Below are 25,503 nucleotides of genomic sequence, written 5' to 3' on the forward strand. Positions count from 1 at the left end.
TTTGAAAGGCAGAGGTCTCAGAGAGACCAAGAGAGGGGACAGCATTGTGGTATACTGGACTAAACCTCCGCCTGTGGCACCCGCATCCCATATGGGTGCCAGTTTGAGTTCCGGCTGCTCCACTTCCCATCCAGCTCTCTGCTGTGACCTGGGAAAGCAGTAGAAGATGGCCCAGGTACTTGGGCCCCTGCACCTGCACGGGAGGCCTAGAGGAAGCTCCTGGCTCCTGGCTCCTGGCTTCAGAGCAGCTCAGCTCAGACCATTGTGGCCATTTGGAGAGTGAACCGGCAGATGGAAGACTTTTCTCTGTCTCTCCCACTCTCCATCCGTAACTCTACCTCTCAAATAAATAAATCCAGGAGCCTGGAACTCCAGCTATGTCTCACATATATTTCAGCCATCTTCCACTACTTTCCCAAGCACATTAGCAGGGAGCTGGCTGGGAAATGAAGCACCCAAGACTCAAACTAATGCTCTGCTGGGATGCGAGTGTCTTAACCCATTGTGCCACAATGCCAGCCCCTGGAAAACTTAGTTTAAAAGAGTATTATCCAGGGCCTGCACTGTGTGGCAGGGGTTAAAGCCCTGGTCTGCAGCGCCAGCATCCCATATGGGCACTGGCTCGAGTCACATATGCTCCACTTCTGATACAGCTCCTTGCTAATGTGCCTGAGAAAGCAGTGGAGGATGGCCTAAGTCCTAGGGATTCCTGGAAGATGCTCCTGGCTCCTGGCTTCCAATTGGCTCAGCTGTAGCCATTGCGGCCATTTGGGGGGTGAATGAGTGGATGGAAGCGCTCGCTCTCTCTCTCTCTCTCTCTCTGTCTCTACCTCTCTCTGTAACTCTGCCTTTCAAATAAATAAATTTTTAAACAACAACAACAACAAAGTACCTTCAAACCTAGTGGAATTTGTTAATTTTTCCAGGCCTAGAAAAGAAATGGCCATAGCCTAAATATAAGTCAGATAACCAGTGGAAAATATAGGTAACACAAAGTTCTAATAATAAAGTACCTTCTTTGAAGGTTTCTAGATGTCTTTAATGAGTAATGACAATTTTACCACTTTTAATCTGCAAAAAAATTATATTAAATTATAATTTTAAACTGTAAAGTTGTTGATACAGTATTGTGAGTAGTTGAGGCCAAAATAAGAATTTGGTATAAAAAAGAGAGACTCAATTCTACAGTAAAACTGGAGCAGAGGCCAAACTGTAAGAAAGGGAAAGAAAGCTCCCTTTGAAGCTGCTACATGGGGAAGAGACACCAGATTTGCTTCATGAAGATGGTGTATCATACTGGTAATACTCCTGAAATTGGAACGATCAGCCACATTAATGAATAAAATAACCACATTACCCTATAGTTATGCTATTTTAAAAATTCAGCCATATATAAGCCAAGCAGTAGTGAGAGTTAGCGGTACACATTGGTGACGGTACATGGTATTTTTTTCCTTTTGTTATCTTTGCTACTTAATTTAGGTTTGCTCATTTTTGTATAAAAAATAACCAGACTTATTATAAGTATTGTATATCACAAAAATACTGATTTGGAGGGTTTGCTTGCTTCAGTTTAAAATGCTTAGTCCTAACTCCATGCTCATCAAGAAACTGTGACTTAAATAATTAACTTCCCAAGCAGTGGCAAGATACAGAGTTGTTTGAATTCTTGACAGCAGTTTTCTTTGATCATAAATGCATATAACTTACCCTTACATGTGTGAATGCCTGTGTGTGTTACATAAATGTTACATGACTAAGTCCATTCTCCCTAGAATAATGCAGGGTCTAAAAGACTACAAGCAGACTATGCTGCTTATTATCCATCAGGATAGCCTCAGAGTCTAACTAATACAGGGGTCTTGAAAAAGTTCTTAAACTATGCATGGATTTCAAAAAGTTTTTTCATCAGATGTTTCAGTTCCATTTTTCATCTAACTTTTTGTAGTCCCCTAATATATTATTAGCTTTACTTTATAGGAATCCATTGACCTAAAGTTCATACTTAGAGTCTTCAGTATACTCAGAAACACACTAACTACTTTATATGAACTATTTTTATATTCTGAGGCAAAAGTCTAGTGTGCCTAACCCAACACTGGCTTAATTTGTGTACAGTAACTCCACCGCCTACTGACCTTTAATTTCTGTGTGCTCAATTTCCTCATCTGCAAACTGTGGAGACAGTAACACCTAGCTCACATCATAAGGCCTAAACAAATTATTATACGTAAAATACAGACCAGTGCCTGCTATTTAATAAGCACTTTGTAATTATCTGCAAAAGCAAGTTCCCTAGCTGGAATGACAAAATTGCTATCTATCACTATGGAGATAGTGTTGGCAAAGTTACACCTAATTGGAGAGAGGGATTAATTTCAGCAAGACTTGAGTCCAGGAAACCAGACAAGAGGCTGCTGCTAAAAGTAATTATGGGAGAAATGAAGAGACCTGATCTATATGGCAAGTGGCACTGGGACCTAGAGAAGCCAAGAATATTGGGTCAGTTACTGCCATTTGGCTATGGGACTTGAAGAGATGATTCACAAGGAATTCCCATGACTGTTAACAGGGGGGAAAAAAGTATTTCCAAAATCTCAGGTACCTGTGTACATCCAAAAGGAAGTGCCCAATAAGCATCTTTTAGAACCCAGGAAAAGCTACACTGCAGACATACCAAACCAGCAACAGAGAAGAGCTGATGTCAAGGAAATGGACCAGACAACAGATTTGCTTGTGTCCTCTTTTTCAATGACCAGGCCATCAAAGCCCTTCACTGTCAGCCTCCACTAGAACACATTATCTAATGCAGTTCTTAGCATTAAAACAGAATCATACAAGGATTAGAGACTTCAACCTTGAAGTTAATTGCAAAGTTTGTTGCAGATGGCTAATGTTTCAAAGGTAGAAACTGTTTTCTAAGCAATGCCGGTGAAAACATGAACCATGAGTCCCTAGTGCCACATTTCCCATCACAGATTGCAGAACTGCCAATGATAGGGCCTTCCTTTGGCTCCTGGGGACTTAATTTCCCTAGGGAACTATTGTGGTTATTCAACTTTAAGACCTTGTAGGAAGAATCATAGTTATTTCCCTCTCGGGTCTTGCTCAGAGAAAGCAACATGGAAGTAAGCAGTCACCAAGGAGAAACAAGACAGAATAAACAAGCCTTTAGCAAAAGAGACAACTCATGTTTTCAAGAAAAGACTAGCCAAATTTCTGTAGAAATTACAAATTAGACTGGAGCCAAAAAGCTACCCTGTTGTTGCTCCTAATCGGCTTAATCAGCATGAGAAAGAATAATCCACACCAGTTTTGCTGTTCCAACCCAAAGAGGAAAGAAAGGTGCATCTCAGTATATGCTAATTTCTGCATGCAGTACAATTCAAAACTAGAAATTTCTGCATATGCCTAATGCAGTGATCTTGGACAAGTCACCTTTGTGGAATGCAGGTAATCTCTCTTCTTGCCCTTGTGTCCCAGAGCTTTGTGATCAAAGCAAGCAGTTAATGAAACCTCTCAGTTTTTTAAAGCACCTTATCAATGCAACCTTCCCATCACTCAGGAATAACATCTTGCCTCAGAAGGCTCATCAGTTTATGTTGCCAGTCAGTACCTTGCACCTAATAACCTATCACTTACTAAAGGCATACTGCGTGCCACTCTATGAACTTCCTTTCAGTATCACAACACACTAAGACTAAATTGTTATCCTCTTTTTACAGATGGGAAAATGAGGTTCATAAAGGTTAAGCGATTTGGCCAAGGTCACATGGCTTGGTAAACTGTGGTTCAGCCATCAAACCAAGGTCTCTCTAACCCTGAAGTCTATGTAGCTTCAACAGTGAGATGTTTTCTGATCCAAATTTTACCAGGTACTTCAAAATGTTAATGGGAAAATAAAATTAAATGTTTAAGTATATTTTGGTGCAAAAACTTGACTTGATAATCCCTAGTTTTTCCATATACACATTTTCTGCAAACTTGTTGAAGTACCCTCATATTCTGGAAGGAACTCCAGATGGGGAAGACTAAAATCAAACCATTATCTTTTTCAGTCTCCTCTCAGAGTTGAGCCAGAAAGCACCAATAAATCTGGGCTTTTGCACAGTTCTGATCTGTTCCCTACTGTTCTCATTTCTGATCTACACTCCAGGACAATAAACAAGCACCAACTCAGGATTACTAAATCATAATACACCTTTAACTATTTAGCCAAAAGCAGATTTCAAAAGACAGTTAAAAATGTATTGCAAAATGTACAGCATTTATTCACATACAGACAAAAAGGCACAAATTCTACTAAATAGTTCAACAAAAAAATACAGCTGTCCTCAACTAGTTTTATAAATACTTTCAAAAAGGGGGTAGAAATAAATACAGGATTGGGCCATGTAATATAAAATAGTCATCTCTACATATACTTTGTTTAATTTCTGATTTTTTACTCTTCATGCACCTTTTATTTCAACTTTAGCTGAATGGACACCAAGCTAGGCACATAGTGAAAAATCCTCTGTACAAGGTTACAAATGTAATGACAAGTCTGTCCATTTCAAAATAATTAAGATTTGTACACAACACATAAAACCCTTCATTTAAGATTTTGTGTTTATAACCTAACAAATGACATTCCAGGCAACTTTACAAAAGTTTAACTAGCCTACATTTTGACATAATACATTTGATCATAATCAAAGATATTTCTTGGTCAGGATGCACAAGGAAAGATAAAGCTTAACACAAAAAAAAGAAAAGGAAAAAAAAGGCCAATGGTTCTGTACTAATAGAATGCAAGTGGGTAGGCTGGCTGGTTGCTGCTTATGGCCACCTCATACAGAGTTCCCAGCATGACATGAAACTAACTTACAAAGCTATCATTATACTGTCAGAGAAACCGTGCTCTATACCATTTGCATTTTGAAGCAGGAATAAAAAGTGGACTTTTTATTTTTTGTGTGTTTTGTTTTTGTGTGGGCTTTTTTATTTTTTTGTTTTTGTTTTGTTTTGTTTTTGGTTCAGCATAACTTGGAACATTTGAAAGCTTTTCAACCTAAACATGGGGAAAAACAGGTAAGGCATTACTTTTGCACAAAACTAGCATTCCTAATAGTGCAAATGAATCTGGTACCTCTTAAAATGGTGAGAGGTCATACATTTACTAGATTAATTTAGATTTTCTCTCTATGGCTTGACAAATTATTCTTCTATAAATTCTACTCTCACCCAGAGCTGTTACTGTAGTCAAAAGATAACTGTAGAGTCCAACCTTCTCCTATATCCAGCAAAAGGTTTTTGCTCTTATGCAAAAAAAAAAAAAAAATCTCATTTTTAAATTATGCTACAAGTGAATGTACAACTTGGATTCATAAGAACCTCCTAATATTTGTAGCAACAAGCTGATCTGGACAGCAGTCTTTCAAACTGAGCCCCATAGCTCAAAAATAGTCAATCTAAAAACCTGGGTCATTCTTTCACCTCCCCTGAATTAGCTACTAAAATGTACTCAAAAGTTAAGACTTGGTTTGAGAATGTCATACATACAACGGGGATGCATCAGATCTGTTATCTGATCATCTGGTAAAACTTGCATAGCAAGATGGAATTCAATAAGCCTTTTTTGTTGTTGACGATCATCTGGAAGACTTGAAAGTTAACTACAGAACTCAAAGCATTTATGCATTAGGTATTAGAATGTCCCTGCCACATGGAAACAGATGTAAAAATGAATCAAGAATCTGGGTACTGCTATTAACAAACTAAGGGGTAATTTAGGGGAAGTCGGGCTCATTCCAAATGCTCATAATGCTATTTAAACTTTCCTTCTGTTAAGTTTGATTCACAACTACATTGAATTCCAAAGAAAATTAACAGGACCTTAACGCTATCCACTGTCTTAATACATACGCACTACATTGAGTGCAAAAAACAACATTGTACTCAAATTTAATGCTAAATTTATTATTGCTGATAACTTACTATTTATTGCCATTTGCAATTAGAAAGTCCAAGTTACGAATTAGAGTTTAGAACTCTGACTCCAGAAAACTATTCAAGGGTACACATCAATCTCATTCCTGTATAACCTTGGTCAATGGTAAGAGCTTATCGCAACTTATTGCCTTTCTATTGTTTTGAAATATAACCTATTTTATTTTTTCTTTTTTTTTTCTTTTCTTGTTTTCCTTTTTCTTAAGGAATCCGTTCATGTTGGAAGCCCGGATTCCCCAACATACACACTAGAGACTGGCTCTGGGAAGTATGAGTAACCAGAGTCTCGAAGTTCATCGCTTAAACTTGAATAGCCATTGTGCTGCTGGAAGCCAGACGGCCAGGTATTGGCAATGGCCAGGGAAATCCCAAGCTGGCCCAAGAGCCAACAGTTAGGGAGGAGGAAGGTCAAGAGGACTGGTAGAAACTGGACCTTAACTGCCCTTTCTCAGAGATAGAACCCTCCTAACAGCTTCACACTCCATCAGTTCTGCACCCACAACCCACTCAGGCGCATCAGGCAGCAGGACGTTGCAACATTCACCCTAACCCTCCGAGCCGCAGCAGCTCTACCCTGTCCCTTCAGCAATTCCAACCATGACCATCGTTTAAATTCTCTTGCTTGGCTGCTGCGTCTACACGTGAGTTTCCCCAGTGTTAGTGAAGCTTCAGAGCTGCTGCCTGCATACTATCATGCAACAAAAAATAGCCTTGCGGGCCAAATCGATTTCAAGATCTACCGCAGTCCTAGCAAATAAGCTTTACGGGCTACAAATGGTACGTAAGGGTGTCTCAAGAACCACATCTGATTCCGTATATTCAGGTTACCAAGAGTTTGTGCTTTGGGAAGAATGCAGAGAGCAATGAAACTTCAGGAGGCTTACTGAAGCCTTGCTCTCTTAAAAACTTAATTCATTCTTGTTTTAGTGTTTAGTTCAGGTTCTCCTCTTAGCAGTGTCTTATGGTTACAATCTACTCTTCTGTTTCCTCAACAAGTTGCAAATAACACAAACTTCTCACAACAATGATTTCTAAATGACTCTGGAAAAAAAAAAAAATTCAATCTGAATTGCAAGTCAATGTGTTTGTGTAGCTCAGGAGTACCAGGTTTCTGCTTGTCCCCTGCATCAGAGCTCCCCCCAGCACACCCAGTGCCAAGTTCGCCGGGCTCCCAGGCCATCCCTGTCTCCTCAGGAGGCCAGGATGCTCCTCCGGATAATGTCTGTCCTCCTGCCGATGGTGCTGCTGGCGTGGAGACACTTCTTTTCTGATGCCTCACTCTCTGAGTCACTCATTTCCACATCGGGGACATACCCGTCATTCTCACTGTCGGGTTTTAACTTGCTTTTTGCCCTTTCCTTGGCTGGAACTCGGCCGAGGCCCAAGTATGGGTAGTCTGAGTGCTGGTGGCAGGCCCCCTCGTGGGCCTCTCCCTGCTGTTGCCGCTCCCCCTTCTTTGGAATCCGGAATCCTCCCCAGTTCTTCACTGGGCTGGCAGGCGTTGTAGGCACTTTGACTGCAGTCTGATTATAGTTCACTTTGATTAGGGAGCCATTGCACTTGGGCACCATCTCCTTCCTCATGCCGGGTGCTGACTGCCCTGCTCCAGCGGAAATGGCAGCTCTCGTGTTGTCCAGATGCCTCTGGGACACGTCTGTGGACCTGAGAGGCTTGTGACTCTGTTTAAAAGGTTTGTCCTTTAAGTCTCCTTTAATGAGATCACAATGGAAACGATTGTCTCTTCTCTTCCCGTGGTCTGGTGTCACTACCCCATTTTTCTGTTGTGCTGACGATATGAGACGTGCTTCTGCAAAGGTCTTTTCAAAGCTCAAAAAGCTCTCCGGGACCACAATCCCCTCCCGCCTACCACACGGGTCTGGCTGCTTGAGCACAGCTTTGCCTTCGCTCCCAGTGCTGTTGGGCAGTGCATCTCGCTTGTGGGGCTTTTTCAGTGAGTGAACCAAGGAAGTACCCATTTGTTTTCTGAAGAACGCAGAATGCCACTTCAAGTCTTCTATCTTAGGAGCATCAGGCCCCACAGAAGGACTGTTAAACAAAAGCATGTTTTCCAGTGAGGAGGAGGCGCAGGAAGAAGAAGGCACACCTGTGAATATAAAAGCACAAATACAGAAGAATTACAACAGAGGCGCATCCAAAGGAGTTAAACTCTAGACCCTTTGGGTAGACCAACTGATACGAACTTTCCCGCCCAGCAGTTCAATATGCCGCCACCAGTCCGTCAAAATTCAGTTTTTATCCTATCTCAAGCTGATGACCTGCCTTGGAAATTTTCCATTCAGTCTGCATTAGGAAACTTTGTTTTTCTAAAACAGCTGAGGCTCACCTAAGTTTTCAGGTTTTCAAGGAATACATTTTCCTTCAAACAAAGTAACTGATCGTCTAAGGGAAATCCCTGCAGAACACATCAGGTGGGCAGCGGCTGCCTCTCCTCCCTCTCCCCAGGTGCAAAGCAGCAACTGCTCCAGGGGCCACAGCTGCTGTGTCCGGACCCCTTCTCCCCAGGGAAACTGACAGCACCAAAAAGGCAGGGAGGAGGACCACTACATTTAGTTTCTTTCTCCAGTGTCTACACCCTGGCAGGGTTATTTTGAGGATAAATACGTGTAAATACATAAAATGAGCAAACATGTCTAAAAGTTGATACATAACGTTCTCAAATTTACAGGATTTGTCTGAATTGTCATCCACCTTGAGGGTAAGTTAAATTCTTCATCTAAATCTCACAGTGGAACCTAGTCAAAGGTCACGTTTCGTGAACTATTACTAATCCACATCTCCTGAAAAGTACGCTGACATTTCCTGTTCTTTTTCACTGGTTCCGAATGCTGGTCATGATCCACAGAAGTCATCTCACAACTCACTGAAGAATCATCACCTCCCATTGCAAACACACAGGTGACTTCCTGACACACCAGAATGCATCAGAAGCACCGAGAACCTCAAGCGCATCCACAGAGCAGCTCTCGTGTGTTCTCTCTGATACTAAAGTACGAAACACCAAAAAACAAGGCGAGGCGGGAGCCCATTCAAGAACTCGCTGCTCATCAGACAAGGCCACTGCAAGCAAACAAGAGAACACAGGTAGAGACTCAATACAGAACTGCCATTATCACAAGGGCGGGTTCCTTCACAATCTGCAGGTTTGGAAATGTCTGCTTTCTCAAGAACCAATCATTAGAGTCAACCTCCTGCCACACCCAATACGCTGCTTTTTCGGAATCATCTCCCATGGAAAACAGGTAAGGAAGGGCTAACATTTTCTTGTCTCAGAAGAGCCTCTGCCTCAGGGCTTCCATTAGCTCTGTTCCCACTGAAGACCTCAGCACAATGCCCCTAGCGCGCTCTCAGAATCACACACAGAGTTCAAGCCATGGATCCTGATTGACAACACATGTGAGTCCCAACCACCTGCTCCTTCACTTAGGCTCCTCTACCTTCCAAGACGGGGACAGACTTCAGGCATGAATAAGAACACAACTGAAGGGACAGTCTGCAATGGAGAAACCAGGCATCCCAAAGGGTATCGACCGCCTTCCCTGTAGCATCTCACGGGAAGGATCATGTCCCTTGCAACTAATCACATGTAGTATGCTTCTTATCCCACAATGAAGGCAAGATTTTTCTTTCCTTCTGAGTGCAGATCTACATTACACCTCTAACACAAAACACTTCCGAATGCTGTTAAGAATCTCGTTCAACTCACTCAAGTAAAAACCTCAGTCTTGAAATGCAAAAAGCTGCCTTCAATAGCCATGAAAAATGATTCATGTGAAATCAGACAGACATGCCCTTTCCAGCTTATTTTTTAGGTAATCATTCATTACGCAACAAGAGTCACAGAAAACACCTCCAATGGTGCGACTCCACACACAGCTCGCATTAATGATCCAGGCGACATCAGCTTGGCATCTGCTGGCTGCGACTGAGTGGTCTGCACCAACCTTCCTTGTGGGTTGTTCACATGAGGATACAAAAGGTTTACCAAAAAAAAAAAAAAAAAAAAAAAAAAAAAAAAAAAAAAAAAAGACCCCATTTATTTGTATTCAAGTAGGAATAATGATGAGATGAAGTTTAAAACAATCTGACTCAACCTGCTTTTACATATGACACCCTTCTTAGAAACATTTACTACAGCTAAACCCCAAGTTCCAGCTAAAGATATGCACTTGATACATTTGGAAAATATTTAATATTGGGAAGAAAATATCTAGGATATCAGTAAGTTAATGAAAACTTCAAAAATGTTCAAAACTCTCTAGGCCTTCTCTTACTGTTCAGCTGACCAAGACACTCAGAGATACGTGTTTAGTTATAAACTAGAATTTGTATTTCAATGGAAAGGTTTTAACACCACCTTACTATTTCATGTCTCATAATAGTGTAAGTACCAGGACAAAAGGCCACAAACACAGAAAAAGGGAGTGAGCAATCCACTGTGACTCTACCCACGCAAGCCCCAAGGCAGGAGAGCCACCCTCCCTCTCTCCTCTCCACTGAAGTCAGCCTAAGACCTCAGGATGCCACGATCCTGCCTACCCATGCTCCACAGCTCTCACTGAGACCCATCTGGGGGGAAGGGGTTCACGTCCTGTGAGGCAATTTAAGCATCAAGATTCTAAACCACATGTCTCTGACAGACCAAAGGAATCCCAGAGAGGTTCCACAACTTGCCCAACTGTGCACTTGATCTCTGAGAAACTAATGGGTTCTCCAGAGCAGGCAAGCTCCCCGGTTTTCCTTTCCTTGTTTGGTTTTGCTTTGTTTGTTTGTATGCCTAGCCCAGAGCCTGAAAAATAAATAAAGACTTGGTGCTCAGTCTCAGAAATACTCATAATTCTGTCAACATAACCTAAGTAATGAACCTGTGCCTTAAGTGCACAGTCTTACCTACAGGTTATCAAAGTATACCCAAAGGCTAGATAATCATCCAATCTGTTTAGCTATCACCATGCTATACTTATCAAGTGCTTTGTAGAACATGTCAGCTTCATTTGAATCTCACAACAGTTGCTACAGCCAACTTGAGATATTATTTCCATTTATATAAGGAAATTGGGGGACAAAGTGGACTTGTGTTGGTCAAGATTAGAGAAGATTGAATTCCACCCATGCTTGAGGCAAAATTCACAGCTCTCTCCCCCATACCATGATGCCCCAAACGCCTACAATTACTCCTTACATATAAAAGTCTATGCTTCTTAAGTTCTTCTACAGGATAGTTTTTAAATATTAAGCAAGAGATTTTCTTTTCCCCCTTAACAGTGTCAAGGTGTACAACCCCCTGCCCTATATTTTGACCTACAGGGCTTGGTGCATACCTGAAACTCTTTCTTGCTCCAAGAGCTTAGTGTAAAGATTGAATATCTGTTCCTGGACTTTGCACACAGATCGTTTAATCTTTTCCCTGCGGGTCACCATATAAGTGAGGTTCCGAACCTAGAATGTAGAGAATAAAGATTCTAAGTAAGCAATACATTATAACAGTGCTTCGGTACTCTTAATTTTCTTTACCTGGAAGAAATTGGTCTTACTAGGGTCTCAGCAGACGTTTGAAATGAAAGCGTACTTTAAGCATTGTATCCAATCTCTCATCTCCTCTTGGGCAGGTAACAAGGACACCGCATATAACCCTCAAAGTGGGCGGCAACGACATAGCCAAGAATCAGACTGGAAGGAACCCCTACAGAGCCTCAGAAAACACTCTGCCTGCAACACACCCAGGCCAGCTGGGAGGGCCAGTGGCCTGCTGCCTCTTGCCAGAGGACTCTGCTGCCCATCATCAGTACCTTCATCCCATGAACTCTACCATCAATGGCTTTGCAGCAGTCCCAAAGCCACCTCTGCTGCCCTTTACCGAGCATCTTCTGAAGTTTGCACTCACTAAGCACAGGTCAAGGACCATCAGAGAAGCGAGCTCTGCCCAGGGCCCACCAGAAGGCCCAGAGGTCACAAGAACCCAAGCAAACTGAACACTGACGTGCCCAGAGCCGGCTCTCAGAGATGTCTGAACGTCTAGGGAACTTGAACTTCCTTGGCTTTGCCCATAGTTCCTGCGTGCTCTCTCTGCACCACCACTTGAGAAACTGCTATTGACTGCCCTCTTCCTCTGCCACTTTCAATCAAAAAGAGCCAAGTACTAACAGCTCCATTTGCATCTGACATGCCTTCTTCAGATTGCTGGCACATGGTCACTAACCAGTACTCCGTCATCAGCACGTACATTCAGTCCCCACCATTAAAATTGCCTGCCACCACTCAATGCAAAAACAGAGTGTAAAGAGTCAGTCACTAAACCCCATTAGCATCCTTCAGTCCTGGGATTTTCCTATTGATAAAGCCAACAAGGTGCCATGGGCCTGAAAACACAAAGTCAAGACACACCAGACGACATGGAAGAGACACAATCCCACTGTGTGTCAGGAAGATGGAGACCATGAAATCATCGCAGCAGCAGCGTATCCCCCTGGGCTGCCACTGTCCATAGCAAACCCTCTCCTAAAAGCCCTACCCTACTATCCTTGGGAGCAATGCTTCCTCCTGCCGGCTCATCTTCCACAGGAGAAGTGCTACTAAGGTTACCAACCTTTCTCCTGTGACAGTGAGGACACCAAGAAGCCACACACACGTAACCTCAACTTCACACACTGGCTTAAGTACAGGCACTTCTGCAAGGTGTTCAGGCTTCCCTCAGCCTAACCAGTGCCCTCGTGTACCAGGGAGCTAAGAGAAGCCCACGGCGGGCAGGGCTGGCTTTCCCACTTGCATCCTGCACTGCTTCCTGGCCCGAAGAAGGAAAATGCCACATCAAGCTTCACCTGACCCTAACCAGTTCACTGTCAGTACCCCCTGTGTTATTTTCTACACCAATTCCTTCTATTACTAACATTCGTTGTTAAAAATGTTATTTTTTTTTAATTAAAGAATTCAGAAGGAAATCTCTGTCTCAGTAAATTCCATGTTGGTGTCACTGGGCTTGGCTGAGGTGCCTTCTTTTCTGGCAGCCATACACAGCAAGCCAGGAAGTGGGAGCCCTTTTCAGAAACACTGAACAGTGTGGCTGTGGAGGCAGCTGACACACTTGTCCTGTTTGGTTTGGGAAACAGAAAGACAAGAGGTCAGAACTATGGAAACAGGAACTGCAAACTATTACATGCCAAGAGTGGAGAGGCTGTCCTGTGAGAGGTCTGGCAGATACACCTCACTGACCTGAGGTTATCCATGAACATGGGACACAGGGAGGCCACAAAAGCTGAACTTTGTGTATGATCCAAGGTTAGTTTGGGTGGCTTCAACAATTTCCCCAGAGGAAGGCCTCACCGTGGCTGTTAAGTGGAAAAGTCTCATTTCTATTGCCCATGATCTCTGATGGGGAATACCTAACTATAAACCTAAAAAGCCCAGGAACAAATCCAGCATCTCCTGACTAATCCAGTGCTGGCTGACCACAGATCAGAACAGTGAGCACCCTAAACCTGACACCCCCCTCCTTTTGCACAAAACAACTTTTTCTCTTCCTGGAGCCGGGCTGACCATCTACCACCCTGCAAGTACACCCTTCCTGTACACTGCTCAAACACACCCCCCCCACTTCAGCTTCTCCCAACTGCCAGGGATGAGGTTCCCCTACCCAAAGAAAGCACAGCTCACAGCGCACCCTCACACCATGTTAAACCCTCACTCACACTCCCCCTCAACAGTGGTTCCCAAACAGAATGCTGATGCCAACACTCTGCATTTCCACTAAGTTTCCAGGCAAATGTTGCTGCCGGTCACGGCCTCCATCCTGAGAACCACTGCTCTACGGAATGGGTTTTCTTGGATCCTGAACGCTGCTTGCAACACTAAAGCTTAGCATGCCTGTTGTTCAGGGGACAACTGTAGCTGCCATCAGATTCTCAAAGGTGACCGTTCCGCTGAGTGGTGAGTACCAGGACTGTACCCAGGACTTGGCCTATCCCTCAGCACCTGCCAAGAGCACAGGGAGGGGTAGCATGTCTCTAGCTGAACAAATACTCATTTGCTGCACTCACATTTCTAACTGCATCTTTTTTTAAGAAAAAGTAGTATTTAAGGAAAGGAATCCCGGCAGAGAGAGAAGAGGCAGCTTAGGAACTTGCCATGGCCAGCTGCCACACCAGTCACCATGTCTTCTTAAGGCTGAGGGTTCATAAACCTCCTGAAACCCATTCCTGTCACCTGACTTCCTGATCCAGAACTGCGCCCAGGTGTGCCAGCGCTCCAAGGTGTTCTTCTGCAGCAAAGAGCAATCCCGCAGTTGCCTGCCTTTCTGATGAAAACACCCCTTCTGTTTGGGAAGGCCACATGCGCGGATTAACTGGGTTTTGAGTGTCTGCCATGAAGTGATACTGTGTGAATTAGGCAGAACTCATCTGACTTGAGCAAACAAGTTAGTAGCTCGTCCTTTATGTGCTTGTATTGTCATCTCTGCCCTGATGAGCCCTTGGCCTGATACTCATCGTTTACACTTACAAATAACTGTGCCACTCTCTAGGTCACGGCCAGGATTTTGGTTTTGTTTTTAAAAGCCTCAACTTTCACAGGCCTCGGTGGCAAATTTTGAGCAACAGACTTCCCATTCATTGTAGTAAGACCCTTTTAAACTGACACTAAATTCCCTAAGAATTCCCTAAGTTGTTTAACAAAATAAATTCAATGCCACACACACACACACACACACACACACAAATCCTGATTTATTCCCTGTTTCTCATACATCATTGGTGTTGTTCTACTTAAAAAGCAACAGCAGTGACTCCAAAAAATGTTTACAATTTAATTATATGTGTATGTTAATCTGAGTAACTTAAATACAGAAAAGAGTTAGTACACCACAAGCATTTTCTACATTTTTATTTTGTGGTGATTGTGAGACAAACACAGTCCAAACATTAAACTTCTCGTCCTCCCCTCCCAAACACTATCTGACTCCACAGCTCATGCAGCCCAATTACAGCAGTTGTCAGGTTGGCACGATGGCGTCTCACCCGAGTTCCAGTTTACCCTCCTGAATCCCTTTCTCATCATTTAAAAAATAAATAAACCCACATGCGATTGAGACGCGAGGTCTTCTTTACACTCACCAGCAGGGGGCACATGTGAGCACTACTGCCACACAGCCTGCTCTGGTCCTGCTCCCCAGCTGGAAATCCAGTCTGGGAGGGGGCATCCTACAAGGGTCTGGATCCCTGAGGACACTGGGAAATACTTTTCTTTCCACACCATCCCTCACAGGGCCCTACAAGTCTCTGCGACATCTGGCTCCTACAGGACTTCTCCAGGCCCACCTAGTCTTGCCTACACTCTCATTCCAAACTGAATCAGATTCTCCCTGGCAGGTGAATCACTCCCCATTAATAAGTGCAGTGCTTGGAGGAGCTGCGTTAACTGTTTCAGGCCACTTGGGTGCCTTTCAGTACAGGCTGCTTCGGGCCAGAACACCTCAGTCCCATCCCTTTCACACTATGAATTTAATCAGCAGCCAGCAGTCAAGGGAGTTGACGCAGAAGGTGCACTAAGACTCATCTCCAATTAGCAAGCCTCAGTCAGGAGCTACCTACAGGGAGCAGGCAGCCCCAGGGGTAGACAGCCCACTCCTAATTATTCCTGCAGCAGGAAGCGAGGTCCAGACTGCAACTCTAACGGTAGTGGAGGGTGGGGGAGGCACAAAGCAGCAACAGCTGAAGAGGTGCCAGCAGCTGAGGCGCCGCACTCAGCCACGCAGCCCCAGGACAAACAATGCCACTGTCTGTAGTGTGCTGCGCATTACGAGGGGCTCCTCAGACAGATCTGATGCCCCGGGCACCAGGGAGCCCATCCACACCCACACCCACACAGAGGGATGGACACACACACACACACACACACGCACACACACTATATATATGTATAAATTTGGGTGTATATGTGCACATACACACACACAGCCTCAGTGATGACTTAGCACCTCACTGCCAGGAGTGTCTTCTGGGACAGAAACGCATGTGTATGGAGGTTCATGCACACATTTCAACACCCACAGCCTGCTCTGCTCCGTGACAGTACTGGGAATGCCCCTGTAAATGAGCCAGGAGGTGAAGGCGGACCAGTGGGAGGCAGTGCTTAGCGCTTCTGAATGAGCCCTTTCCCGGCACCTGGTGTTTCCTGGGGTTGAACTTAACCTTGGCCTCTCTCTGCCCTAACCCGATACATTGACTCCATCTGGCTTTCTAACTCAGTGTGACAATAAGTCTGAGTCAACCCCTTGGTCACTTTCCTGGGGCTTAGTTCCCTCTAAGTCTAGAATGAAGGGAGGAGGAAAAAAAAAATAAGACACACCCCAATTGATCTTGTGTAACAGTAAAGATTAATGGGAAAGTGTTAAAAAAAAATCACAAAGAAGCTGCCCACTCTGTGGCAGTCTTGCACACGTGTACAATGAGTTTACCAGCCCATAAATATATGCAACCAACACAACCTCATGCTGCGGTGTGTACAAGGGTCTGAGAGTGACTGGCTATCATTTCTTGCTCTGGGCAAGCGTTCGCCTCTTTGCATCTTCTTCTCTAAGTCACTATAAGGTGTCAGTGTCAATCATTACCCTCTCCAGGTCCTGCCGCAGGTGCGTGAACAGCTGCAGCCTCCTAAACAAGACATCCTGCTCCCGCTTCGCTAGATTGTCCTCTTCGTCTTTCTTTGGGGTGATCAGGGGCTTGTTGAAGTTCACTTTCCTCTTCAACTTCCAGTACTGGTACAGGAAATCCACTACTTCCTCGGGCAGCCGCAGGGCCCTGGCGACATCCAGCAGGTTGACGAAGGTGTAGAACTCGTCTTCCAGCTGCTGCAGCTTCTGCTTACGGACACTGACCCTGTGGGCTTCCTCCCGGTTCTGCTCAAGGCTGGCAAAGGGCTCCAGAGGATCCCGGGGGGAACACTCAGGGGCCCCATTCTCCTGCGTGGCACCCTCACCAAGGCTCTCCTCGGCTTTCCTGTGTGAGCTATGCTTCGGGCAGTAGGACTTGAACTTCACTTCATCGTTCTCCGCCAAGATGGTCTTCATCTCCAGGCCCCGGTCAAAAGCACAGGTCACGTGGAAGGCCGTGCGGCAGTTTTTCACAGAGCACTGGGAAGAACCCACAGAGGAGAAAGACCGTTAGAGAGCAGCAATGATGGGCGCCCCCAAGGGGCCACACAGGCTCCCGCAGCAGAGCCCCACTTTGCAGCATGAGCCGAGGCAGGAAGGTTTACATGAATTAACCCTGGCAGATCAGGGCTCTCTAATGGGGTAAGACACAGAGTGTAAGAGGACTCTTCAGGTTGAAGTGTCCATAGCCCAATCAAACCATACGTAACATTCTTAGAAAAGTAACGACATCCAAATCCCCTCAAAGCAGACGGAATGACAAAAATGTGCGTGTAGAGGAAGATGGGTGATACTCGGAATGCGTGCTCAATATGCACAGTACAGCTGAGGGTACTTCAAAAAGTTCACGGAAAGTGAAAATAAAAGGGGTGTCTATTTTTGGTGCAAAATATTTTTGAAATCCATTCATGATTTGTTCACAATATGCATTTTTCATGAACATTTTGAGATTTCTGGGATACACAGACTTCAAAAACGTTTTTGCAGGGCTGGTGCCGTGGTGTACAGGTTAAGCCGTTGCCTGCAGTGCCAGCATCCCATGTGGGCACTGGCTCGTGTCCCAGCTGCTCCACTTCAGATCCAACTCCCTGCTAATGCACCTGGGAAAGCAGTGGAAGATGGCCTGAGTCCTTAGGCCCCTGCCACCTACATGGAAGACCCAGATGAAACTCCTGGCTCCTGGCTCAGCGTGACCCAGCCCTGGCCATTGTGGTCATTTGGTGAGTGACCAGCAGATGAAGATTTCTCTATCTCCCCCCCCCGTAATGAGGAATTCCAAATAATTAAATTAATAAAAATTATAATAATTCTGGATAGTGAACTTTAAAATGTTTTGCACCAAAATGAACATATCTCCTGTTTTCTGCCACCTTTCTGTCTGGCCCTTACAGCGCTGAGCTTCTAGTGATTTATGTCTAAAAGACTCGAAGTATCCCCCCCCCCCCAACAATGACCCCAAGTCCAAGCCGCCAAGGGAACATGGGTCCTCCGCCCTGATGCCAGCAGGAAGAGCCACAGCACCCCTGGAGGAGGGAATGCCGGACTTTCCCCAAGTGGCACCAGGGGTCCCAGCTGAGGGAGCCGAAGCGAAGTCCAGAAGAGCAGAGAACAAAAGGTGACGAGAGCCACCAGTACGGGAAGATGGAGCAAGGTCTCCGTGCCAGGCTGGGAACTTTGTTGGGTGCAAAGCAGCCGGCAGCCCAGGGAGGCCCTGAGCGCTGAGATCTGTATGTGCCACACCTGGCCACTCCGGAGTAGCAGCAGGACCGCCTGGGATCGGCTTCCTGTGGGTCCCAGGGAGGTCCACCCGGAGGCCAGGCGCTCCCCCGGCTGGGGCAGGGCTACAATTCAATGCCTTTGATCAAGATGGCAGCAAAGTGATTAACTGCTGCCCATCTGATCTTGCTGAGCAAATCCCTAGAAGGAGGTTCCCTGGCGGTGACTGAAGCCAGTCCCTTAAAGGCAAGACTGTACTGTGTGAGGCCAAGCGACCCCCAGGGCCCACCAGGGCTACAGAGAGGAGTAGAATCCAGCAGCCGCAGGCCAACAGGAAAGTTTAATTACACTCACTCAACACACTGCCCTGGATGGCAGAGAATGGAGCTGGGGCTTTCTCTCCTCATCATTTCAGTGTTTAAGAGGTGACTTGCCACGAGCCATCATTTCTTCCAACACTACAAAGTCTCTTTCAATCCCAAGTACCAAAAAAAAAAAAAAAAAAAAAAAAAAAGTCCCACCCAGTTCCCTTCACCATTCCCCCCATTACAAACACCTAAAGTGCATGAACGAACATAAATCTGTAATTTTATCTATAAATAACTGCAATTCCAAGAAACGTGTGAAACCAGCTTTGGTAGCAGAACACACGCATACACACCTGGCCACTATCACGGAAAGACAAGGGCCAGCCAAGCGGGAAGGAAAAGTGGCAACAGACGGCCGAGCCACTCTCTGGGTTTGGCTTCAACTACACTTAACCCAGGCGCTCTCGCCTTAAAGAGCAATGAGCTGCAGCGGAGTATTTATACAGGACTTTGTAAGGACGCCAAATGGCCTTCCTCCGGGTTTTCCTATTCAGGTTGACTCAGCAAACAGATGTTACAGAAACATAAACCAGAGCCCTCGCAGCTGCAGACATTTCAGAGAGGAATTCTTTTAATAAAATCAATCCATTCTGTGAAGATATGAAAAATCTTCAGCCTGCCTTGGCCTCTTCTCCTTCAAATTAATGTTCTGGGAAAAAGAGGTCAATGGCAACAAAAAGGCATTCTATCAGTGCTCCTCGGAAAAGAGACAAAGACTCGTTCGCCCACCTCTCTTAAGCGCCAACTGAGCAGCAGGGCTGCACGCTCAGGGAAGGGCAGGGAGTCTGCTCAGAACATCAGGGCCGTGGAAGACAATGATTTCCATTTTCCGTGGTCTCTCTCAGCTCGTCTCCTGCAAGTGCACACACACGTGCACACCTGCGCTCAGGTCCTTTATAACTTCTCCACCAACTTCCTCCATCCAACTCTCAAGGCCAGAGGTGCTTTGTCATGTTTTAGTTTTCAACAGATTCTATTTTTATACCAAAAAACTTCACTATTTGCAAAATCCCACAAGCTGTCTCATGCCCCACCCTCTACATACTTCTGTTATATTTTGGAATCATGAACACCGGTAGAAGTGATAACAACACAGAAAGTACAACCATGTGGCTTGTAAAAAAGTGAAAACATTTTTAAAACTATTAGATCAGTGGTTTCTGTATCTTACCAAAAGAAATATTTATCAGCCAAAACACAGTGATTTTGCCTATGAGGTCATTTCTTTAAAACCCATGACTGGCAGTCTGACCACACTGGGAGTGAGTTTGTGTGTTTGTGTTTGTGTGTAGCTGGTGTGTTTTCTGCAGGGAGAGGCTGTCCCAGAATCCAGGGAGGAAGCCGAGGAAGAGCCTGTGGCCTGTACTGGCACATCCCAGAGGAAGAGCCTGGCTGAAACTATACGGCCAGCAGCAGCCACACACACCACTGCAGGCCTCTCAAATCCTGACCGAGGTCCAGAAGTCAACCTCTCGGTTTTGACACAGCATGACACCCAAAGTCTCTCCCCTTAACTCTACCTGCTTCATGCCTTCCAGACACATCTATGTCTGGAATACACATGTAGGCTTCGTTTTCACATACAGGTGCACACTCCTTGTGTGTACACATTTCTGTCCCTTATATATATACACACACACTCCACCCTAAGGAATCAGAAGTCAGACTGTGTGCAAGTCAGGTAACAAAGAGCACACACAGCAGTGCTACACGGATGCCCCTCTCCCGGAAGCTGCCTGGCTCCATGATACAGGAAGTGTCTGTTTTTCCAAATGTCAAAGCATCAGAAGGCCCAGGTGATTACAAACAGGTGTGCCCACCCTCGCCAGAGGCAGCCCCGGGGGTGAGTCAGGGCCAGCAGCTAAGTGCTGTGACTGCAGGTGGGAGGGTGGCCAGCTCTCAAGGGCCATGTTCATCAGGGAGAGTCTCCCTAGGACCCTGGTTCTTCCTAGGAGGTGTCAGCTTTCGGAAAGAGGCTGTGATGCCAGACTTAAGGCAGAAAGGGAAGAGGCAGAGACAAAATGGAACTGTCTCACAGCCCAGGCCGATCCTGAATTACCTTGTGATGTAAAGCTCAGGTTCTAGTTTCACTGGATACCGTCAGCCAATGAAAGGTATTCCTACTGGGCTGGGGCCATCCCTCGGGAACCTCACACAGGCTGCCAGCGCCTCGCCCTGCCTCCTGGATTCTCATCCCCTCTGCGCGCCCTCCTTCATCCCACTCCCTACAATGCAGGAAAGAACATACAATAATTACCTGTATAGAGGCCCCAAACTTCTCATTGCAGAGGCTGCACACCAGCGCCCACCGACTGCTAGGGATATGAGACACCTTCGTGATGGGCTCCATCTTCTCAGGGCTGCCAATGCTCACCTGAGGTTCAAAAACAGCAAGACAGGGTGGACGGCCATCAGTGGCAGAGCATGAATGTTAAAACTGAAAGACACATTACTGGGGCTGATGGTGTGGTATGGCAAGTAAGGCCGCCACCTGCGATGCAGGCACTCCACGTGGGCGCCGTTTTGTGTCCCAGCTGCTCCACTTCCCATCCTGCTCCCTGCTAATGGCCTGGGAAAAGCAGTGGAAGACGGCCCAAGTGTCTGGGCCCCTGCCACACACATGCGATACCCAGATGAAGCTCCTGGTTTCTGGCTTCAGCCTGGCTCAGCCCTGGAAGTTGCAGCCACTTGGAGAGTTAGCCACTGAATATAAGACTCGTCTCTCTCTTTATAAGTCTTTTAAATTAATAAATGAATCTTCAAAAAAAAAAAAACAAAAAACTAAACCCAGTACTTCCCTGCTCCCCTCCTACCACACAGAGGCAAGCAGCAGCCACCCCTCCTAGAGGAAGCAAACCCCTACTTAGAAGCATCAGGGCGTGGGCATCTGCAGTTGCTGCTGGGGTGCCCCACGGGAGCCCCATCTCAGAGAGCAGGGTCTAGGCTGGAGCACCAGTCCCATTTCCAGCCAGTTTCCTCACTAATGCACACCCTGGGAGGCAGCCGGTGATGGCTCACATACCTGAGTCCCTGCCACCCACATGGGGACCCAGGCTGAGTTCCAGGTTCCTGGCTTGGGCCTGGCCCAGCCCCAGCTGTTGTAAGCATTCAGGGGATGATCAAGCAGATGGAAGATGATTGTTTCTCTTTTTCTATCTGCCTTTCATTTAGATAAAATCAATAAAAAATTACAAAGCTCTGCTGAAATTTCTGTAAAAAAATTATTCTGAAGTATCAGGGTGGCCTTGGGGGCCAGCTCAGGGCAGCGGGACATCCCAGGTGGGACCAACACTCAGACGACTGAGTTCTCACCAAGCCCCTGATGGCAAGGACTCCCATCTATCATGGGAATGCAATCCACATATACCTATGGCCCTCAATGGAGTTGTCAAGACTGAACACCTACCTTAAATTTATTTCAATAGGCTGTCAATAGTGGAGTAAATGTAAGCTATTTTTAATCCTCTCTCAGAAAACATTATTCAAAGTGGAAATTTACCAAGATAAAGAAGGTATCATCTTCGCATTCAGCCCAGATCACTGAGCTGTATCCTGTTAATACCAAACCACAAGGTCCAGGGCTATTGAGCCCCGAATCGTGAAACCTCGGTCCAAATCCTCCCCAGATAATTCTCCTCAGGAAGAAAAATGCACCAAAATCACACCCCCAAAATGCTGGAATCTGAATCACAAATGATATGCTCACAGCGAGCCATGCAAATTAAATTAGTCAAGGTCTGGGACTCGAAATAAATTAGACCAGACCTGAAATTAAAAAGGTTGAAGCTGAGGAAGAATTTAAATAAAAACCACAAAAGTGTGACCTAGAGTGGTGTTTTTTTTTTGTTTTTAAACCACAGTGGCGCCTTGAGCAGGGCTTGCCAAGCACAAGGATTTGCAGCCCATCCTGGAGGAATGATACGGGCACCCCCAAACCACAGGCACCGAATGCTCAGGTCTGTGCCGGGGAGGGGGCATATGCAATGGGATGGCAGCTCTGACGGGCAGGCAGGGCGAGGCGTGAGCACCATCCGGCCGAGCCCAGCCGCCGCTGCTGCCAGATCTGCCCACACACAGCAGCGAGGCGCCCCGGAGTCAGGTGCGGGGACACACAACTACAGGGTGTCCTTCCCCCCACCTGCCCAACCCCAGGTAAGAGGCCCCAGCACCTCCGGAGAAGCTGCTGTAAAGAACCACACTCACCTCGGGGATCCACAGGGCACAGCTGACGTGGACCCATTTGGTTCCGCTGCGGGTGGGCTTCATGGCCCCGCCCTTCTTAGGGCACAGCAAACATTTTGGTTGAACACCCAGGGCACACGTCCGGCACAGCCAGCTGCCCTCCGGCACCTTGAGGATTCCGTAACAGGCCTGTAACGCCGCGGCACGGCCCCGAGGGAGACAGAGAAACAGAGAGGATCGATTTTCCCCGTGACACCCAGCAAGGTAAAAACTCCCAGCAGGGCTGCCACATGGGGACCCGCTCCCTGCAGGCGGCCTCCGGGACCCCAGGGTGTCTGTGCTCTGAGGACACCCATGCAGTCACTGAGCACAGAAATCCTCAACGCGCCACGCAGGGTTAAGGCCTGCGAGGTGAGCTTCTCCCCGTAGTGAGGGGAAACCAGGCACTCGGTCCCCCAGGGCTGCCCCAGCGAGGCGGCGGTACAAAGGGGAAGCAGCTCAGGCTGTCCCCAGGCCAGGCACGCACACTCACCAGAGCCCACTCCTGTCCCAAGGGAACCCAAAAGACAGAGAAAAATGAGCCGATCGAAGAGAGACAGACTCTGGTCTTCTGAGCTGATATTTAAAACAAAGCCTATTTTGCCCAGGATGGCAAAAATTACCACAAAAAGGCATAAAATGCAGAAATCAAGGCTTTTGCAATGGAGGTAATTAAGAGAGTTTGAAGAGAGAAGAGGCGAGTGTTAAATAAGTGGGGAAACAGAAACCGCGGCGGCACCAGGAGCACACTCAGAGCGGCCTTGAGAAACCAACTGTTCCGAACTTTATCCTTAAATGAACTGGAAGTCAGGAAGCCGAGAGTCACGGCAACAGAGCTCGATCGAAGCCTCCAGACAGAAAAAACACAGCCGCCCCGCCATCGGAGCGCTCGGGACGCAGAGAGGAAACCACAAGGATGAGTGCCGGGCGCGGCACGGTAACACCAGGCCCGCGAGCGCGGGCGGCGCCATGAATAAGCCACTGTCCACACCGACCTAGTGGAAAAAACAGGGGTTTTTAAATGGAGCACAACTATTAAGGTTTCAAATACTAAAGGTCTGTAACAGACATTCTGGAGAATCTCATCTGGAAGACGTCATTTCTACACTGGAAAAGCAGGCCCGAGGTCGTTCTAAAGATCCAGTGAAGACTGTCTTCACGACAAGCCATGGAGGAGTTTCCCCAAAGAAAAACGCAGTAAATGCTAAGGAGAAGAGACTTACACGGATGGCGGAAGGGACAGCCACGGGAGCAGTGTCAGAAGCCCCTGGATCCAGGGCCCTCTGCAGCCCGCCCTCCCCCTGACCCTGATGCCCTGTAGCTCATTCATAGAACAGGGGTTTAACTGGTTCTCAAGCAGAATGGAAAATACGTAGAACAGCAGGAAAAATACTAAAAAGTCATCCAAGTAAATACAAGAAGCATCCGCGACAAACAAGCAGCAATCACAATATCGCAAAACTACCACGAGAAGTCTCCACTACCCCAGGGAAACTTGCCAGACAACCTGAAAACCCAGGTCCATGGTGGGCCGCAAGAGGACCACAGCAGTGGTCTCCTTGTCAGGATGAGCCGGGACACGGGCACGGCTGGCAGAATGTTCAGACTCCAATAAAGCCCAAGAGGCAGACAAATCGTACAGAAAAGAACAAGCCGGCGCCGTGGCTCAATAGGCTAATCCTCCACCATGCGGCGCCGGCACACCGGGTTCTAGTCCCGGTCGGGGCGCCGGATTCTGTTCCGGTTGCCCCCCTTCCAGGCCAGCTCTCTGCTATTGCCAGGGGGTGCAGTGGAGGATGGCCCAGGTGCTTGGGCCCTGCACCCCATGGGAGACCAGGAAAAAGCACCTGGATCCTGGCTCCTGCCATCGGATCAGCGCGGTGCGCCGGCTGCAGCGGCGGCCATTGGAGGGTGAACCAACGGCAAGGGAAGACCTTTCTCTCTCTGTCTCTCTCTCTCTCACTGTCCACTCTGCCTATCAAAAATTAAAAAAAAAAAAAAAAAGAACAATCCAGAACTTCACGGAGTAAACTGCGTTCTTCCTGAGGTCACCCCAGCAAGCAGCCTTTAAAGAGGTCTTTTAAATCTCAGCATCCACAGGTGGATTCAAAGGATTCAATAGCCAGGACGATGGCCTATTAAATGCTAAGGGCGTGTGTGGACACCCATCTCCATGCACATCTTAAAACTTCATTACTGCATGAAGTAATGCACTTTAGTCCTATGGATTTACCTTTCTGTGGCAAGCAAATCCTATCACCATCAGGAACGTTATCACCAAGGGGCTACTTTCTGCCCCCACAGAAACCATCTTAGAACGTGACCTCACTTAGAAACAGAATCACTGTAGATATGTGATTAAGATATGTGACTGATAGTGAAGACACACACACACACAGCTGATGTGACCACAAGGGCAGCTGTTAAGCCTAGGAGGCCAGCCAAAGGTGCTGGGGATCACCATCCACTAGGAGAAGTCAGGAGCATGGCCCCCCAACGACGCCTTTATCTTGAACTTCACCTTGAACTTTATCTAGAATTTCAAGC

The 25,503-nt window shown here is 46.5% G+C and overlaps 1 protein-coding gene and 1 long non-coding RNA gene across 15 annotated transcripts in view; one reads left to right on the plus strand and one right to left on the minus strand.

Annotated features, from left to right (window-relative positions):
* Positions 1–4,246: 4,246 nt before the first annotated feature.
* JADE1 (jade family PHD finger 1) overlaps positions 4,247–25,503 on the minus strand; it is a 63,143-nt gene continuing 41,886 nt past the window's right edge. For all 14 annotated transcript variants that reach the window (XM_051819883.2, XM_070047587.1, XM_017347570.3 and 11 more), the window contains 5 exons: positions 22,939–23,106; positions 20,993–21,109; positions 16,610–17,131; positions 11,331–11,448; positions 4,247–8,095 (listed from right to left, as the gene is read on the minus strand). In XM_051819883.2, coding sequence (XP_051675843.1) covers positions 7,182–8,095; positions 11,331–11,448; positions 16,610–17,131; positions 20,993–21,109; positions 22,939–23,106 — 1,839 coding nt within the window. In that variant the 3' untranslated portion in view covers positions 4,247–7,181. The remainder of the gene's footprint in view (positions 8,096–11,330; positions 11,449–16,609; positions 17,132–20,992; positions 21,110–22,938; positions 23,107–25,503) is intronic.
* LOC138843485 (uncharacterized) lies at positions 6,198–12,947 on the plus strand. Its single transcript, XR_011378243.1, has 2 exons — positions 6,198–6,335; positions 11,619–12,947. It is a non-coding gene; the product is annotated as an uncharacterized lncRNA (long non-coding RNA).

This window comes from Oryctolagus cuniculus, chromosome 8, assembly GCF_964237555.1.
Source record: "Oryctolagus cuniculus chromosome 8, mOryCun1.1, whole genome shotgun sequence".
NCBI classification, from domain to species: domain Eukaryota; kingdom Metazoa; phylum Chordata; class Mammalia; order Lagomorpha; family Leporidae; genus Oryctolagus; species Oryctolagus cuniculus.